This window comes from Etheostoma spectabile, chromosome 18 (genome assembly GCF_008692095.1).
Source record: "Etheostoma spectabile isolate EspeVRDwgs_2016 chromosome 18, UIUC_Espe_1.0, whole genome shotgun sequence".
Lineage (NCBI taxonomy): Eukaryota > Metazoa > Chordata > Actinopteri > Perciformes > Percidae > Etheostoma > Etheostoma spectabile.
Genome location: NC_045750.1, coordinates 14,240,211 through 14,260,686, shown reverse-complemented (window position 1 = coordinate 14,260,686; position 20,476 = coordinate 14,240,211). Strand labels below are relative to the sequence as shown.

The following is a 20,476-nucleotide window of genomic DNA, read 5'->3' as shown; positions in this document are numbered from 1 at the left end:
ATTTTCACAAATGTAAATATGCCAGATTGTAGCCTTAGGCTAATTTCCATCTGCAGACCCCTGGCAGGTTAGTGGTACACAAAAATAATAAGTGCATACAAATACACTACTAACACTAACACCTATACAATACACAGGCTATATACAGAGAAACAAGGACAGAACAGTGATCACGTCAGAACAGACAGTAACAAGAAGAATGGAGAACAAAGGACATATAGAGACAAAAAACCCCAAAAAAACACATTGACTATATTACACAAACCACAATTTTGCACATGCCCTGTCTAACCTGATATTGCACTGACCCATATAAACACCCTTATTACACTGACCCATATACACCACCCTATATTGCACGACCCATATACACCACCTATTTGCATGACCATATAACCACCTTATTGCATGACCATATACACCACCCTATATTGCACTGACCCATATAAAACACCACCCTATAATTGCACTGACCCATAACCACCTTTGACTACCCTATAACACCACCCTATTGCACTGAACCATCACCACCACCTAATGCATGACCCACATTTTTAATAATGCAGTAACTCTTTACGTCTGATGTATAAAAATTCCCTAAACATGATCACAAGTTTGTGTGTCCCCAGCCACACTTTTAAACGACTCCTAAAGATAGGAAGACTTGTTCTTTCCCTCACTGATTGTGGAATACTATTCAGAAGCTCACTCCCTGATACGACAGAACGTTCTGTGAAAAGGCGGTTCGCCTAAACGCCAAGTTGCAATCACTTCATAGTGGCTCTAGTCACTCGAGTTCGGCAACACTGCTACACTTTTGTTTAATAAAATCACTCAATGGTGGAGGCGCCAAACCATGTATAATCTATAGATTAGACAGGCTGATTTAAATATTTGAAATAGCAAAATTTAAAAGCTTATATTTATCTAAAATTGGCAATGGGATATGATGAAGGTTTCTTGTCTAATATTTTCAATGCTCTTTTGTAGCATACTTGATGGCGTCAATAGCAGCGTGACGTATAGGACCAACTTGTGATACAGTACTCAATATGAGCCAGTATCATAGGTGAGGAATGTAATCGCTGCTGTATCTGTTAATGATGAACGAACCTGCTAAAATTCCTTATATAACATTTACTTTTTCACAACTTTTTAACGTGTTTTTTAAAGGACAATTGAGTCTATCATTACTCCCAAATACTTAATTCCTCAACGTTAACAATTCTAGTCCACCCAAGCGAACTTTTACAGCGGTCAGGTTGTTTTAGGTTACTAAAAACATTGATACAAGTCTTTAACATTAAGAAACAGGCATGACTCGTTCGCAGCCATTTTTGTAAGTCATGTGAAAGCCAATGAAAGTGAGGGCTGCATCATCAGTACTTTTGGCTTGTGTGAAAATTACCGTATCGTTGCTACTAATCGTGTCCACATTTTGCACACATTGGGCAAATATTCACTACAGTGAAAAAAACAGGGGGCCTAGAATTGATCCTGAGGGACACCTTGTGTATAGTGAAGATAGGGTGACTTACTATTCTTTATTTGTACGCATTGTTTTCTATCCGATAGATAAGACTGTACCCATTTAACAGTTTGATTGCTAAAGTTAAATGTTAACAGTCTAGACAAGAGCTTAAGGTGATTCACAGTGTCGAACGCACGCTTAAAGTCAACAAATACAGCCGCAACATAACTGTTTTTGTCTAAATAAGACTTAACCTTCTCAACAAAAACACAGACAGCTGTTTCAGTTGAGTGAAGAGATCGAAATCCGAATTGCATAGGGTGCAAACCTGGATTGGAATCATTAAGATGCGCAATGATAGAGTTAGCGACCCACTTTTCTGCAATCTTTGAAAAGATAGGAAGTATGCTAATAGGTCGATAATTAGCAGGGTCTAATTTATCACCCCGATTTATCTTTTTTGGCAAGATGGCGCTGTGTCGTGCGGCAGCCTGTTGCAGCAGCTCCTGATTGTATGCGTGCTTTGTGTGTTTTTAGTCACTTTATTTTTATTTATTTTTAATCTTTAAGTGTTGTTAATCTGTGTTAACGATGGGGCCTGTAAATTTTGGAACTTTTCTTTTAGTTTATTCTACTTTGGTCGTGTTTGTTACTTCATGTTACGCTCACGGCAGCGGCACTATTGTTTACACACGCGATCAGCTGATTGCGCTGTGTGGACCTGTGCTGCTGCCGGGGGCCAAACTGAAATACCGACGGAGCTACGAAAGAGACGCCGGGGTGTAGAGGAGGAATAAACGGAAGGAAAAAAAGAAGAAAACACAGGCCTGCCGTCCCAGCGATCATCATGGGGAATGTCTCTCTGGGGAATAAGAAGGACGAACTAGCAGCGCTCATCAGAACCCAGAGGGAGTTCCGCGAGTGCAGCATACTGTGTTTTACCGAAACATGGCTGCACTCGCACATCCCGGACTATGGGTGGCGGTACCCGGCTTTTTGACCGTTCGGGCGGACGAGAACGTTACAGAAAGCGGTAAGAGAATGGAGGGGGGTTGCACTGTATGTGAGTGAAAGGTGGTGCAAAACCGGGACATGTGAATGTGAAGGAAACGTTTCTGGAGCCGGACATTGAAAGTTGGCGTGGGGTTTTCGTCCGTACTATTTACCGAGGGAGTTTACGTCCGCCATAATGATCGCGGTCTACATCAACCGTCTGCTGATGCGGAGGCAGCTGCTGACGTCATTAACACCCGGTCTCACGACATACAGACGCAGCAGCCCAACGCTTCCATCGTATCTCTGGGGATTTTAATCATGCTCTCTGGATAAATCCTCCCGGACTTAAACAAACTATAAAGCCCACTAGAGACAATAAAATTTGGACCTGCTGTATGCAAATGCTAAGGATGCATACAGTGCCATGCCCCCCCCCTTGGCAAATCAGATCACAATCTTGTCATGTTGTTCCTGTGTATGTTCCTTGTGTCCTGCGGCAGCCTGTCACAAAAGGACTGTGAGGAGGTGGACTCAGGAGGCTGAGGAGGCACTGCAGGGACTGCTTGGAGTCTACAGGACTGGAGAGTGCTCTGTGAGCCACATGGGGAGGCGGACATCAACAAAATGGTTGACTGTATCACAGAATACATTAAGTTCTGTGAGAAAACACCATGCCCGCCCGGACGTACGCTGTTTCCCAACTACAAGCCGTGGATCACCAGTGACCTGAAGTTCTTGAAGGAGAAGAAGACAGCTTTACGGTCATGGGACAGACAGGAGCTTGGGAAGTACAGCACCGACTGCGGGATAAAAATGAGGGAGTGTAAAAAGCAGTGGTTGTATTAGCCCAGGGAACTGCTGTAGCCCAGGTAGCAGAGGGGGTATTATTAATTGTCCTTTAATTTGATCCAGTCCCCCAAATGTCACCATTAGCTGCTTTCTTAATGTGCTATCATATTAAACAGATAGCCTTGGATTGTGGGCCTCTTGGACAAAACAACACATTTGAATATGTCAACTTGGGCTTTTCCACGATTCTTTTTTTTTTTAACTACTTTTATAACTATGACATTTAATAGACCAACCAACTAATCAGTTTATTAAGAAAAGAAATTTCTGGTGTTCTTAAAAAATGAAAAATTCCACCTGTTTATTTTAAATAATTAAAACGTGTGGGATAAGCAAAAATAAATCAGTAAAAGAATGCACCTTCACACATTTAAAACATGGATTTTTAATAGTTTTTGCGCATCTGGCTTCTGTCAATGTCAAGTGTCATTTTAGCCCAAACACACAGAAACAGAGAAGTGTTAGCACTGCCAGGGAGTTCACTGTATCTGGAGATTCCAGCCAGCTGTGTATGTACTTATCCAGATAAAGAAGCAGCAGCTACAGCCAGCAGGAAACATCATATGCCACTGTGTGTTTTAGAACAGTTTGCATTGGAGTGTTGGCCCTCACATGGCAGAGATGTGTCAGGCTGTCTCTTTCTGAGAAGAAAAACAGCTTTAAAGCACAGTTTGTGCCGTAAACACCCACAGATTCATACAAGCCAAGTAAACATATGGAGGTGTGTGTGTGTTTGTTTGGGTCTGTGTGTGTGTGTGTGTGTGTGTGTGTGTGTGTGTGTGTGTGTGTGTGTGTGTGTGTGTGTGTGTGTGTGTGTGTGTGTGTGTGTGTGTGTGTGTGTGTGTGTGTGTGTGTGTGTGTGTGTGTGTGTGTGTGTGTGTGTGTGTGTGTTCACAGATGCATGACAAGACATGTGCATTGCAGCATCTTCAAACACCCCTTCCAACTGTTTTTTTTTCTTCATCCTATTTGACCCAGTTCTACGCCGCACAGAGACAATGACCTAGTTACACAGAGTTAAAGGAAGAGAAACTGAAACAGGAGGTTGTTGAATAAAGGATGATGGGAAGGTCGAGGGAGTAGTCACTGAGAGAGAGAAGGATGTGGATACTGGAGCCAGAGGTAGGGGAGGTATTACATATGGACTAACACATAAGATGGAAGTATGGAGAGATAGCTGGAGTGAAGGAGGAGAGCGAGATGCGTGTGTCTGAGTGTTTGTGTTGAACAGGGTTTGGAGGGTGGGATTTTCCAGATGATGTATTTCCCTCTCTCCTTGCCCACCAGCACACAGGATGAAAAAAAAGCAAAGAGGCATTCCCTATTTTCTCCTTTTCTTGCTCAAACTAGACCAGCAGGACTCTTCTGCCTCACTTTACCAGACTGAGTCACTTCCCCCAAACGCTTTATATGCATTTTTGGACGTGGAGATGCGTAAATAGAAAATGATGCCCCTTTTTTACTTTATGTTTCATGTATAGCAGCCTACACAGTACACCAAAACCACAACTCATTGCCTTCAAACTGCCGCTTTGGCAACACCCACACTTGCTAGATCTGGCAACCCGAGGGAGTTACCAGGCAAGGCAAGGCAAGGCAGCTTTATTTGTATAGTACATTTCAGCAACAGGGCAATTCAAAGTGCTTTACACAAAATCATTAAAACAGATAAAACACAAGTACAAACAGTTAAAAGTCATAAGCATTAAAAATCAATAAGAAACATGAATAGACAGTTAAAAACAAAATAGAAACATTAGGACACATAAAACACAAGAATAAAAGTTACAGTGCAGCATAAGAAAGAAATGAACAGTCATTTAAAGAAAGGCAGCATCAAAAAGAAAGGTCTTCAGCCTTGATTTAAAAGAACTGAGAGTAGCAGCGGATCTACAGGTTTCTGGGAGTTTATTCCAGATATGAGGAGCATAGAAACTGAACGCTGCTACCACAGTGACTCCAACCCCATTAACAGGTAGTTTAGCTGTTCTCATAAGTCACAGAGGTGGTTTGTACTGACAACCGTGGGGATATACCAGTTCCTTACATATGATCTGTAAATAATTTAATATTTTTCAAAGTTTTCAGTTTATTCATGCGAAGATTTCATGCGTGTGCGCCGTGACTTGGGACCTAGTTCTGTTGTGTCTTGTCGCTGGCGTCAGGGTGTGTGAGTTGTGCATTTTAAACAGAGGCAGTATTCAGTATTCAAGGACCCATGGTGCTGCTGTGGTCCCTCTCCATCTGTTACGTGCTTGCTTGCAAGGTTAAGAAATACAAAAGGCTACCTCTGGGACTCTGCAGACATTTTCAACACATACAGTAGACAAAAACGCTTGATATCCATTTAGGAGAAAATGTGCTGTCAGCATGTCAGTAATACACATTTCCTCTTTTTCTCATCTTGTTTTAGAATCAAACTTCATATAGAAAACTATTGTTTGTAAAACCACTCCTAAAAACGAGAACAATTATTAAATGAACAGAATGTTCATAGTCAATTTATAGCAGCTGCGCAGTGGCGTGAAATCCGTTCTCCTTGGGCAAACTCGGCCCAGATGCATGATGCCCTGGTGATTCTGCAGTGTTAAATGTCCTCTTGTTTTCAGAGAATCTGGTTTAAGAGACACTCAAAATCTGCTTCAATGAGGCTGATTATGTTGAGAACACTTTTTCATTCTCTCATCGCCCCGCTGCTAGATTTATCGTTTAGCCATTCTTTTGATTACTTTCTTCCTCCATTTCCTTAACTCTAGTCTCTACACTCACTTCCCCTGAGTGGTTTATATTTATTTGTTGCACTAAAAGATGAATAAATAGGGAATGATGTCGGTTTTCCACCATATGTTCACCACATAGCTGCCTAGCCAACACACACACACACACACACACACACACACACACACACACACACACACACACACACACACACACACGCGCGCCAAAACCTTTGAATCGGCTTTTGTAAGGGTGAATATGTTGAACATCTACACCATTGTTTTCTCATCACCCCTCTGGCTGCTTGACTTATCGTTTAGCCATCCATCTTTTTGCTTGCTTTGTTCCTCTATTTCTACACTCACCACCCCTCTCTACTTACTATTTATATAGTCCATCTTTTACTTATTTTTTCTCTCTGTCTATATGCAGCTGATGGCAGACTGGACACTGGTCATGCTGGTGTGCTGCTGGTTGAGAGACGAGGCTCCTACCCGCTGATTGACCTGCGAATCCTCAAAAGTAAGTCTTCGGACCCATTGAATGCAAAACAATGTACATATGTTGACCATGTCAGCAATTTTCAGTCAACTTCAGTCAACTCTCATCTAATTGTTTACATAGAAATAATATAATTTGTCTACAAAAAAACAGTATAATTTTTCAGGAATCTTTTTTAAATGTTCAATTACTATGATCACAGTGATTACAGCAAATGTGTAACCTTCCAGCTGAGGGTTGTGTGTATTCACTGTATCTTATTATTGCACTATAAAAGTAAATGTCAACATATAGCCTACCCTCACTGATTTAAATGGGGTGGACAAAATGATAGAGACACCTACTGCAATACAATTCAACAACACCATGTACTGTAGCCTCAAAAATGATCACACTGTTGAAGTAACTGCTCTCTCACAGTTAAAGAGAGCCAGTCCCACAATGAGCTTTCCTTAGTATGTGTTATTACCGAGTCTGTAGCTTTTAAGGAGGAGAGATGAGGGAGGGCACGGTGGAGGCTGAGGGTGTGGCCTTGACCAACTGCCACTTTGCTTGTTTGAAAGCCATGATGTCTCTCTCTCATGGGCCAGCCAAATTCTCTGGGCGGGCAAAACAGAGAAAGGGGAGGTAACCTTGCCCCTTATGACCTCATCGGCCCATCTGTGCTTTAATTTTCTCAAAGGCGGAGCAGAATACCCAGGGCTCGGTTAACACCTATCACCATTTCTAGCCACTGGGGGCCACAGGCAGGCTGGGGGAATGCATATTAATGTTATAAAACCTCATAAAGTGAAATTTTCAAGCCATGGGACTTTTAAATGTGGGTTAAGTGTTAAGTGAGAACCACAGGTCCACTTACCTGATGGAGCATTAACTTTCCCTTAATTGTTCAAAACTAAAAATAATAATCCTGTGAAAGGGACATGTATAATTCACGAAATGTTAAAACTGTTTTTAAGATGCTTATCTGTCACTGATGCACTACTTTGTCAGGTTACTACTGCATGGTCTGTTAATGCAAATCGTTTATCATTTCAGCCAGTGCCCAACAGGGGGAGGTAGAGGCCGACACCAGGAGAAAAGTGAAGCGTCTGCTGAGCTTTCAGAGATACTGCCACGCCTCCAGGCCACTCAGGGGGTTGGTACCCCACACCCCCGGGTCTCTACACCTACTAGATGACAACTACCTGGGACAAGCTGCAGTAAGAGCACACACTCACAGCCCAACAAATTTAAAGTACTGGTACCCTGTAGCTCCAACTCTCTGTATGTGTCAGGTATGAATCCCTGATCAGTCTGTCTTTCTTTACAGCACATGCTGTCAAAAGCAGCCAAATGGAACTTTGACATTTTCCTCTTTGATCGTCTTACAAATGGTAAGATGGATGTTTCATGTATTACTCACAGTTTAACATATGTTATCCCTCAGCTAGACCATGTTCCTTCACCAATTGAACTATTAATGTTAGCATTGATTTCTTTTTGTTACAATTAATTCTTAGATTATAGTTAAAAAATGTTTTTGTTTTTATAACCAAATTTAGATTTTAAAGTGTTTTTTCTAACTGGAACAATAAAGTTATTAAATACAATGTGTACTGTAAAAGGATATTTTCAAGCATACTGCACTAAAAACATCTTTTCTTGAATTAATTTGTGTGCTGTAGGTAACAGCCTGGTGACTCTGATGTGCCATCTTTTCACCGTCTATGGTCTTGTTCACCACTTCCAGCTGGACATGGTCAAACTGCACAGGTTTCTCGGTAAGCAAGTCTCAGAGATTACACCTATCCACCCTCTGTCCCACTTTGTCCTCCAGCAAGAAGAGATGTAAAACTGCATTCTAACATTATAGTCTTATTGACTTGAATTTGCTAGACTCTTAAACCCAGTTCAGACCGAAGATTTGTGACGAGATTAAACCGCAGTGGTCAGAACTGGCCCGTCGCAGCTCGACTCAATCCACCTGATGGCGTCGCCTGCGACTAAGCTGCTCAAGTTGCCACAAGCTGATTTCAGAACGTAAGGGGCGTCACCTGTTTCAACAGCCGATAGTGAAGTCACCTTGTAAAGACAGCTACAAACTATAGAAATAAAGTGATCCATATTCCATTTTATTTCTATGTTACAAACTGTCAACTGGTCGAAATGACAGAGCTTTAGATGGCAGCTCAAAGGCTGTGTGCTAGCATGGTATGTGGTCAAGCGAGCTAGTGAGTAACTGAAGAGAGAGACTTGTGTTAGGACAAAGCAGTAAATCACATAAATACGTTGTTTTTGCCAATTTATCACTAGAAATGCAACTATAGCAAGCACCTCACTATCACGTTATCCACATACATTTACTGTAAATGCAATAAATTATATGTCCAGCTACAAAAAAGCTTGAAAGTCGGAAGTTAGAACTGAAGTACATTTTGTAAGATGATACACTGTCTAATCTTGTCGAATTGATGCCATCTGGCAGGTCTAAGAACATTGTAGAACAGCACGTTGCAAGTAGTTGCAAGTTTCAACTCGTCTCATCACAAATCTTTGGTCTGAACTGGGCTTTTAACAACTTTCAGTTTAGCTTGAGACATTTAAATGGCTAGGTGCACTGGTGTATTAACACATAGCATTCACCGCTTCATAAAACACATTTTCTCTCTAAAAAGAGCACACGGCGGCCTTTTTGGCGGGGCAGCATGCTCTTGAAAGCTGAGAAGGGAAGCCCAGACTGACGTCAACTGGTTCTTTTGTCTGCCAATCAGTCACTACAAAACAGTCACCGGGTTTATGTTCCTCACAGTAAAAACAGATATGGATAAAGTGACATTGGTGTAAGGGAATATTAATCCCATATCCTTTGCATGCTAAATGCTGCTATCAGATATCGCAGAGCAACAATGAGCTGTGTGTCGCTATGGAAACAAAGTGCACAGTTTCTTTCTTCTGTGTTTTTTTATGCACACAAAAAGGGATGTATGAAGAGAACCTACAGAAACCTGTATGGTACGGATGTTGGGCAGTGGAAAACTGAAGAGCTAATACTGTGACATTGGTGGTCAAAATGTAAACTTTAAAATTGTCAGTTGATTATAAAATAATTTTTACCACATTATTTTACCACAATGATACGTTATGGTGGCTTGAGTTTCTCCCTGTCTCAAACGTTCTTCTCCGCGGCATCTGTTCCAATCCCAAGGAGCCTGAGTAACATGCAAAGGGACTGGCCTGCAGAGACCTCGATGGGCTCCCCGCAACTCCACTTGCCTTGTTGTTTCTAACATCAGCATCATGTTTGGCATAAGTGTGGTCACTGCGAAGGTAGTCTGAGACTCTGAGCCCAATGTTGGCCTACAGCTGACTGTCCCGTGCCGCAGCAGGGAGCCCCCCTGGTGGGCTTGGTTGCTGCTGTGCCTTCTTCCTGGTCTTGACAAAGGCAAAGGAAGTAAATTGCTGTAAATTGTTGCGGCCTGCTATGAGACATCCCTGTGCCCTTGTCCATTTGTTTACTGGGTTGCTGCAGCTGATGTCAAAGTATGCAATTTGAAGAATTGTAAAAAATCGAAATTGTGTGTTCACATGCCCCAGTGAATCAAAACATTGAGGTAAAATCACTGAGTCATACTTACACAAAAGACTGATTTTCAGATAAAAGCATTTATATAAGAGTTTCAGTAGTATTGCTTAAATGGCATCACAACAAATGAATCGGAATTAAAAATGTTGAAGTTGAGATAATTTAACCTGGTCTAACCGTGTGTGTCTGGCCAGGCATGGTTCAAGAAGACTACCACTCCCAGAATCCCTATCACAATGCTGTTCATGCTGCTGATGTCACCCAAGCCATGTACTGTTACCTGAAGGAGCCCAAGGTAATGAATAATGATGTACCTGTATTCTCACACACACACACACACACACACACACACACACACACACACACACACACACACACTTTCTATAAGGCTACACCAGACCTAAGCTTCTCCTTGACATATTGTGTTAGCTTCTCTTCCTGAGAGATAATTCCTGCACACTTAGACTCAACAACACATCCATCCTCAGCCTGGAGAAATCCCTGAAGCCCTCTGACAAGATTAAGATTGTCTGAATCTTTCCCTTTTATTCAGTAATTGCTTTTGTGCGCTGTTGTTGTGATGTAAAGCACTTTGTGGTGCAGCTATTTAGTTAGAAGCACTTACAAAAATAAATTGAATTAAGCACAGCACACATGCTAGTGGGTTCTAGATAACAAGCACACACAATATAAGCCGTCAAGCATGGTGCTTCTCCAATCACTAGGCCATTAAGCATTTATCTTAAACCCGGTTGCTCACACCTATGTCTGTTTTAAATTAACATCAACATGTTTTAAACTTTAAGGTAAAATGATTTAATGTCAGTTAAATTTACTTATTTTACCTATTTATTTTTTATTAAAAAAATTATCCAGAAAGTGTCCTCTACTAAATCACATAAGGAACTATTTGTTTTCCAAAAGCGATGATGAACCACAAAGAATACAGTTGTATAAGTTATATGGAAAAGTACAAACACAGTCCAAATGTTTCTGAAATAGAAAGAATGTTTTGTGGAGCTGATAGTCTTAATTAGCTTTGTAGCAACTCATTTGGCAATGGCTTGAATGTAACAGACGTTCATTAATATCACAAAGTTACACACTAAAACGTTAAAGGACACGTTGAGTCAAAGGACATCATAGCAATCAAGTTAATTTGAAGGGAGTGGAAGTGTCCCTCCTACATAAGGAACAATCATTGCCCTGTCAACCCTTTTGTGTGTTGTAGCTGGCAGAGCAGCTGAGTCCTCTGGACGTGTTCCTGGGTCTGATGGCGGCCGCCGCCCACGACGTTGACCATCCAGGAGTCAACCAGCCCTTCCTCATTAAGACCAGACACCACCTGGCATCCCTCTACCAGGTACACAAAGGTGTGCTGATATGTGTCAGCGTGTGGGTTTAAACGTGCGGCAGCCTCTAACCGAGTCTGTTTGAAACCTGTTTACAGAACACGTCTGTGCTGGAAAGTCACCACTGGAGATCCACTGTAGGCATGCTGCGAGAGTCACGACTGCTGTCCCACTTGCCTGCTGACATGTCGTAAGAATTTTTACAGAAACACATAATATGAAGATTATTTATAGGGATTCCTTAGTCCTCAGGTCATTGAAGAATTGTAACCAAGATATGTATGTGTAAGTCTCAGTAGACAAATTATGTACTAGTGTGTGTTTTTTTGACTTAACCACAAACACATGTATGGCATTTCTGAAATACAGATACATACATCCAGAAAAAAAACAGCAGACACACACACACAACCACACACATCAGTATGTTTGATTTGGTTCAATAATCATGATGCATTTGGTATCATAATCTCCTTCTGTCTACCAACCTCCACCGAAAGGTCAGAGGTCAGGGTTGGCTAAGGAACACATGAGCTCTTCATTGAGCACATAGAGGTAAAAAGGAGTAGTAAGGGTACAGTAAACAGAGTACAGCCTATGACAACTTACTTATAAATATACTGTATAGTACTATCCCAAAACTGTAGCTGTAGGTGCAGGAGGCATAAAATTAGCACAGGCATTAGTGGTTTTGTTGTTTTGGCTCAGTGGTGCCCTCCCCTCTACTCTGCAGGCAGGACATGGAACAGCAGCTGGGCTCTCTCATCCTGGCTACAGACATCAGTAGGCAGAACGAGTTCCTGTCAACCTTCAGAGAACATCTGGACAACCAGGACCTGGACCTTCAGCTCGCTTCTCACAGGCACTTCATACTGCAGGTATACTGCTCATCATATCAATGCATGTTTCACTAACAAATCAAACTTTAATGTATACTTAAATTAAAGAGTAAAGCTACACTGTGTGTGTGTGTGTGTGTGTGTGTGTGTGTGTGTGTGTGTGTGTGTGTGTGTGTGTGTGTGTGTGTGTGTGTGTGTCTCTCTCTTTCCCTTCAGATTGCTCTGAAGTGTGCAGACGTCTGTAATCCATGTCGGTTTTGGGAGCTGAGCAGACAGTGGAGCGAGAGGGTGTGTGAGGAGTTCTACAGTCAGGGTGAGTAAAGTGCGGTCAAACAGACACCACAGAGAAGGGACCAGACCTGCAAGAGAACAGGGATGGGGGCTGGGGACAACAGAAAACAACAGAAGAAAACAACAATTGCACAAAGCGACAAAACCTGCAAGAGAATGGGGAGGGGGACTTGGGGCAGAGAAAGACAAACATACAAACAAACCAAAAGAAATGAGAAAGAGACAGCCAGCCAAACAACAGCAATAACAAGCTGATATAAGAAAACAAAAAAAGAGGGAAAATAAAAAGGAGAAAAAAAGCAAAAGAAATAAACAACACAACATAGCCATGCATGAGAACAAGAATAATACCCAATAAATTCAAATAACTAACTTAATGAAAAGCAGAAAGAGTAGTTTTACCAGTTGATAACCATGGACAATGTCTATGTGTGTGTGTGTGTGTGTGTGTGTGTGTGTGTGTGTGTGTGTGTGTGTGTGTGTGTGTGTGTGTTTCTATGCGTGTGTCTACACTGCCGATCAAAAGTTTGGGGTCGCTTAGAAATTTCCATTGTAGACAGAATACCAGCTGAGATCAGATGCATTGATTTTTTTTTAACCAGGGCAGCAGTTTGCAGATTACATTATGAGCTTAAATAATTGCGAAAGGGTTCTTCAATGTTTTCTCAGTAGGTTTTATAAAATGGCATCAGATTAGTAAACAGAATGTGCCCTTGGATTATTGGATGAATGGTTGCTGATAATGGGCAATGTAGATATTGCATTAGAGATCAGCCACCCACCCAGATCAGCTGGTATTCTGTCTATAATGGAGTGGAATGGAAATTTGTAAATGACCCCAAACCCCGAGTAGCCAGGGCACCCCACGACCCTCTGAAAGCGCAAAGGACCCGAGACCACATGTCCCATCCCAAGGGAGAACAGCAGAGAGCCGTGCCGGGTCAAGGCCCCGGAGGGGGGCCCAACCCCCCCCCCTAGTCAGACACCCCTGCATGCCCTCATTACAAGAGAGCTGGCAGGGGAAAACAGCAGGAGCCCCACCCCCCCTTAAAGATGGCCCTGGTGAGGAGAGGAGACAATGGATCCCAGGCCCAGGAACAAGCCACCCGCCCCGAGGCCCCAGACCTCTGGGTCCAGAGTGCACACCCCCACCAGGGGAGCCCCGCCCCCCAGGCTAGGCAAAGCGGCCATCAACCCCACGGCACCCCCAATGCCCAAGGGCTCCAGGGGCAGGACACGAGGCCAATGAGATCCCCCCCACACCCTCAACCCCCATGCATGCCTCTGTAAATGTATTGTATTGTGTTAGATGCATGTCCTGTTTTATAAAGTGTTACATGGTGGAGATAAGGTGCGTGGTAACTAAAGTGCTGTTAAAATTGGAGGAGAACGACACAACATTCAGCCCCATCCCCTGCCCCCCTAGGCAAGAAGATGCCAGTTCCCCTCAGAACCGTAGGGTCGCTGGTTGAAGTCCCCATACGGAACAAAGTATGTTGGTGGACTGGTGGCTGGAGAGGTGCCAGTTCACTTCCTGGGCACTGCCATGGTGCTCTTGAGCAAGGCACTGAACAGGGCGCCTTTGCATGGGCGGCCCCATCACTCTGACATCTCTCCATTTAATGCATGTATAGGCACAGTATAGGTACTGAGCGTGTGTGTGTGTGTAAGTCAGGCCTATGTGTAATGTGTGTAATAACAACAGAGTGTAAATTGTAATTTCCCCTTGCAGGATTAATAAAGTATACATTATTATGTAGCACTTTAATGCTGTCATGGTTTTTTAAATACCTAGATACCATTAACATTTACTTTACCGCAGTGGAAATAATTTCTAGTCTCAATTTCACGTCAGAAATATTTTTAAAACAAGACCATAACACCAACAAACCACCTGGCTTCATATTAAAAGACAATTGAAAGAAACTTGCAGGACAACTCATGGTTTTAAGATGGCGGAGGTGGCTGTGTGAGGGTTAAATATACTGTCACCAACATGGCACTGAATCCATAAATATGGGGTTCCTTTCCTTAAAAACAGAATTCAGCAGTACGTCTGGCATCCATGTCTATTTGATTTTCCGGCGGATTTATCTGAAAAATTGTCTTCAAAAGTCTTAATTAAGACCTGGATGCAAATCCTTTCAGAGATAGTCTCTGTTCAGAGTAATTTTATTGATACCTGAATAATGTTTGAACAAATGCTTGCGTTCCCTACCTTTCCTTGGCATTCACCAAAGTGTTAAAATATTACCCTAAAGATTTTAATGATGGTCTGCATAAGCATCATATGTTGTTATGGCGTTTCTTTTATTCATGTGGATACTGTTTTCTGAATTTTGGCTATTAATCTAACAGGTGACCTGGAAAGAAAGTTTGACTTTGAGATTAGTCCTCAGTGTAACCAGCAGGCTGACTCTGTCCCAGCCATTCAGATAGGTAATTACTAGAGTGCACGCACGCACACACACACAAACACACAACACACAACACCACACACACACACACACAACACACACACACACACACACAAACACACCACACACACACACACACACACACACCAAGACATGTAATACAGATTATCATCAAAAGGTCCCTCAACGTATCAGTAGATGACCTTCGCTATGTTTATCCTCAGGGTTCATCTCCTACATCGTGGAGCCTCTGTTTGAGGAGTGGCACCGCTTCACCGAGCCCAGCCTGCTCAGCAGGAACATGATGGCTCACCTGTACAAGAACAAGGCCCGCTGGAGCTGCCTACGGAACGCACACACACCGTCAGAATCCCAGACTCACTCCCACGTAGAGGAGGCCGAAGGAGGACGAGGAGGAGAGGGGGGAGACATCTCTTAATCTTTCTCTCCTTTTCTCGAGAAGTTTGATCTTCCTTTTTTTAAACAGAGGAGTTTATCCACCTCCTCGTTTGTCCTCCAGCATATTTTCTCCAACTGCCGGTGGTTTACAGGCTCTAAACACGGGACCACTGGATTGGAGTCTGGCTTCAATTCATGAGATATGTCTCCCTCTGCTGGAGCGGAGGACCCTAGCCCTGCAGGGGGAATAGAGAAGACTTTGTCAATTTGACAAAGTCATGCCTTTACCACAATGGTATCTGCTGCAAAGTATCTGAGAAAAGCAAGGAATTACAAGGTCATCTGAATGCAGAAGAGGGATCAGTGAAGACAAGTTTTAATGTGTTTGCACAGTGCTGTTAGAACAATAAAGAAATGACAAAGCAGAAATTGTGTACAAGTCAGCTGGACTGTGCTGGTAAAATTGACAAAAATATATGAAAGAAAAATATATCCACTATACTATAAGTTTGAAACTTTTAGATAATACATACAGTAATAAGCTCTTTACACTTTTTCTCTTTTTTTGTACAGCTTGCACTTCTATTGGATACTATTTTTTACTAAAGTGCGTTTTTAACTTAATAAGTTGGTACTATAAACTGTACAATGTATTCTCTTTGAACCGTGTAAGACTGACTGACTGAACCGACCGACACAATTAATGATCAACACAAAGTATCTACAGCTGGTGTCGCTCAGTTGCTTAACGCTGATATCGATAGCTCGTCAGCTGGATGTTTTTGGACTCACCGATGTGGAGAGCACAAACCGGAGCCGTTTTCCACAGTCTTTGTGTTCATGTAGTCTATATCCACAATGTTCCACTTCCAGGATTGCTCCGGTGCCCTGGAAATTCTGCCGGATGTCTGTTTCCTTCCGCTTTCTATGTGTTGAAACTGTTAACGCCAGTGGATTTATGAGGACTATGGTTAACCTTTTCTCAGATCTCTGCATGGTAAATCCAGACAGCTAGTTTTCTATTGCACGATTAAAACAACCTTTGAACGTACACATGTTCCACCAAAACACGTTCCTTCCTGTGGCTATTTTGCAGCGGCACCGTGGTTCTCCCCGGTGCTTAGCGCCCTCCAAGACGATTGTGATTGGTTTAAAGAAATGCCAATAAACCAGAGCACCCATCCCATCTCTCCCATCCCGGGAATGCTGTGTGGACTAACCGGACCCTCCTTCACAGCGCTGTGGAGGAAGGTCTGGCAAAGTGAGACTAGTGTTCATGTAATGAGTATTAACTGTATATTCTGTACACACTGGGATGTACAACCTCAGCTCTTCACATGCCAACATCTAAGCAATGTAACCTTTTCATTGGGTGTAGACATTGGGAAATATAACTCTTACACTGGTGTTACCTTTGTGACAACTCAATAGGTGCATTTATTTATCTGATAACCTCACTTTAAAAGCTTGTATACAACAAAGCCTTAACAGCAACTTGGTCTGTCTGTTAACACAATTTGTGTGATATCATTTTATCATTTTCTGGACAAGCTTTCTTACACCTTCTTCCTGTTTTTCTTCAGCCACACCAGCATACTGAAACACACACACACGCACACAAACACACAGCAGTGTAGCAGCTTGTTTTCATCTTTCACCCAGTATCAGGTTTTTTTTCTTTTTTTTGGTGAGCATTGTCAAGGTGCTAAAATACTGTTCTGACTGACATTGACTCACTTTTTCTTTTTACACTGTACTGTGTGCACTTCATTGTAATCGCAAAAATCCTCTAATTCTAGCATCTAGTTCATGACACATTGCAGTGAGAATCAAGACAATTAAGAAAACTATGTAGCACCTTTAATATGAAAAATATGTACACTTCATTGTCTTAATGTTAGTAAACTGGTGCATATGAAGCTGATATACTGTAACCTAAAACAAAGCATATAAAGAATTTGTAAATACTACTTGGTCCAAATATAACATATACTGCTATAAAATGGCTTATTTTTACCTCTCTGCTCTAAATATAATATAATAATATAACTATAATATAAATAGTTAAGGTTGTCACGTTTAAGATTCCCGTCTGGCATGGTGCTAACAGAAGCCCCACGTCTTCCCGGAGCCATAACCTGAGCTTTATGAATCCACCAACCCAGCCAACACTGTGCAATCTTCATACAATGTATTCTATAAGCCTATCACAGATATATTGATAAAAGTGTCAAAACAATTATATAACATTTTCTTACAAAGATCAGTCACTTGCCAAGTTGTAAGAAAGTGGCCATGTTCATAATCTAATCTATGTTAATAAATAAATTAATGTCTTAACTATAGCACTCTCTTTGCTGAAACTTCCACTATATATAAGCTGTGATGTTGTCCGAAGCACAAACTGTTGTCACTGTGTTTTACTTCTCTCCTTTTATGGGGAATCAAAGACCGTCTCTCAGCGGTTACTAAGAATGAACCATGTACTCAGAACACCAGATACTATATATACTACCTAAAACCGGATGCCTTGGATTTCAATAGCTCTCAGAATCAGAACTGATGCAGGGTCACTGAGCCATACTGGTTTCACTAACAAGTACAAATGTGTACTGTATGTGCATAAAACAGGTTTTCATGCCAGAGTGATTACTATATCTGATTCACTATAATTATTGTGTAAAAAGATGTCAGATGTCTCATGAAATCTGTTAATTTACTGTGTGACGGTTTAAAAAGATTTGTTTAGCCCCACTTGGTATTATATACAGTACAGTAGCTTCTATCATAAGGTTTAACACAAAAGATATTTTTTATTTTCATGTTTTCTTTTTTTTATCCCTTAAAGGGCCACACACGTTTTAAAGTGATCAATTAACCTATCCTGTGGTGCAGTTTCACCCCAAATTTAACTGTGTGGGTCCAATAGTATAATCTCCATCTTCACATGTAGAGTGTATTGTTATCCCAACACTCAGAAGTAAGTAGAACACATCCTTTATCTTTTGGTGTGTGATTCCAATCTAGTGCTGCTTTACTGAGAGAAGTTTAAATGCATTTTTTTTTCTGTATTTTGGTCATTTGTTTTTGAGTATGATCAGCACAGAGACGTGTGAGAAAACAGTCTGAATACTTTAAACGCTTATTGTCCATGTTTGCTTTAAATGGCTGAAAGTTCATTCTTTGCCAAACAGTTTCAAAATATGTCAAAACAAAATTATTTACAATAGCTGTTTTGGGGTTTTTCAATCATATCACATGGAAATTTCCATTCTTTCTTTGGCCACGATAGCTACTGATAGCAGTGGATAGCTACAGTACATGCTAGCTACCTTATGTCTTAAGGTAAAATAATGTTATGCTTAATACGTATCATAGAATTCTTAAATGAACACCTTCAAATGAAGGCTATTATATCCAAATGAATACATGCACTTAGTAAAGTAATAAGATGTTTGCCATCTGTACATTTCTGTTCTGACAACCAACCTCTGAGCACTGTGAACAATAAAATCAATCTTTTTCAATTAACACCCAACGCCTTAGGTAGCCCGTGTGTATTTGTGTGTTAAACTTTGACTGAATTCAGAAGGATGCAGCTCATCTTCCAAATAACATGTTTGACCACTAGAGGGCAATAAAATCATTTCAGTGGCATTGTTCATGAAAGAAAAGCTCCTTATCATGGGGTCACATTATTGGTGCCTCTCCCTGCTGCTTTTGTTTACAGTATCAACACAATAGTCAACATGGGAATCAACATGATGAATTATGTGATGTGAGCGTAGCTGGGGGCTGTGAGCTGATGTGTTAACAGAAAACTTGAAGGAAGGGAGAAAGACAAACAAACGTGTTGGGTTGCGCGTAGTTGTAGTTTGCAGGACAAACAACCGAACATGAAGCTTGAATGAGTCACACTGTTGAATCATAAAACTGCATACTGAGATATTGCAGGGAGGTTGTTCCCATTTCGTCACCAGTTTAATGGAAAACTTTTACAAAACATAGGAATTGTCAAAAAAAAAAAAGTAAGACAAAGGAATATTAATATCAAGAGGGTTAGTGGGTATTTAGTACTCAAAGAGAAGCATAAAGACAAGTGAAGCTAATGTAAATACAGGGTTGAAAAAAGAGGGAAAGCACATAGAACAAGAGATACTGATAGTGGAGTGAGCAGAGAAGTTGTACAGAGCCTGTATTTCCCTCCCTCATTTGCATATGTCTGATTTGCAATGCAAAAGAGGCTTGTAGATTGTGATAAAAGTCCATTTGTGCTTGGTAACCTATTAAACCACATTGCACTGTGCTGCTTGACTCTTCTGAATCCTCTCGTGGAGCTGCAGAGGCCCAGCTGTTTCGAATGCGACTGCTTTGGGTATGTGTGAGCACACGCAATCCAAAACAAGATAGAAGTTTTGTTTTTGAAGGCCTAAATCGATTCATCAGACGATGACATCCGATCAACTATTCATGCTGAGAATTCTGTCTTTCCTTCTCACCGTCTCCCGCTCAAACACACACATGATTCCGCTCAGTCAGTCAGTGTTCATTTAGCATGTGTCACTATAAATATTGACACTGCAAACAGAGCCCCCTCTTTAACCCCTTAAAGGCAGTCAGCCAACGACTCCCTCTGTAATAACGTGCCCCACAGATCAGATAACCATCTACCTACAAGTGCAAAACTGCAAAAGGTTTGGGCAATTTTCACCAATAGCTGTGTGAGAGTAACAGGGATCACGCATGTGTCACAACCCGGCTCATTGGCTGCAACAAAGATGGGAGACCAGACGATTCACACATGCCAATACTAAAAAAACAGAAGTAATGTGGAAGTCGCAGAAACTGCGTTTTAAAATTAATTTAATCTCTGTCCACCCTACACAAGCGCTTCAGTTCAGTAGCAGAGGCTAACTATTCTCTGTCCAATTTAAAATGTCTGACAGCGCATATCACATGACCCTTTGCATGCACTGGGCATGTGCGTGCCGGTGTTAACAGGAAGCAGATTGTCTAATGTTTTTTTTTTTTTAGATTGTCTAATGTTAGTCTTGGTTGAAAATCATGGATGTATAAAT

General features: G+C 41.6%; 1 protein-coding gene and 1 long non-coding RNA gene across 3 annotated transcripts in view; one reads left to right on the top strand and one right to left on the bottom strand.

The window, feature by feature from the left end:
- The window catches only part of LOC116706406 (cAMP-specific 3',5'-cyclic phosphodiesterase 7B), a 35,449-nt gene extending 16,513 nt beyond the window's left edge, over window positions 1–18,936 (top strand). For both annotated transcript variants that reach the window (XM_032543225.1, XM_032543224.1), the window contains 11 exons: window positions 6,467–6,556; window positions 7,574–7,737; window positions 7,848–7,911; window positions 8,203–8,298; window positions 10,295–10,395; window positions 11,332–11,463; window positions 11,551–11,639; window positions 12,186–12,330; window positions 12,508–12,604; window positions 14,941–15,021; window positions 15,224–18,936. In XM_032543225.1, the coding sequence (XP_032399116.1) occupies window positions 6,467–6,556; window positions 7,574–7,737; window positions 7,848–7,911; window positions 8,203–8,298; window positions 10,295–10,395; window positions 11,332–11,463; window positions 11,551–11,639; window positions 12,186–12,330; window positions 12,508–12,604; window positions 14,941–15,021; window positions 15,224–15,438 (1,274 nt within the window). In that variant the 3' untranslated portion in view covers window positions 15,439–18,936. The remainder of the gene's footprint in view (window positions 1–6,466; window positions 6,557–7,573; window positions 7,738–7,847; window positions 7,912–8,202; window positions 8,299–10,294; window positions 10,396–11,331; window positions 11,464–11,550; window positions 11,640–12,185; window positions 12,331–12,507; window positions 12,605–14,940; window positions 15,022–15,223) is intronic.
- On the bottom strand, window positions 14,807–15,281 carry LOC116706408 (uncharacterized). Its single transcript, XR_004336227.1, has 2 exons — window positions 15,203–15,281; window positions 14,807–14,945 (listed from the first exon to the last, which is right to left on the bottom strand). It is a non-coding gene; the product is annotated as an uncharacterized LOC116706408 (long non-coding RNA).
- Window positions 18,937–20,476: the final 1,540 nt, after the last annotated feature.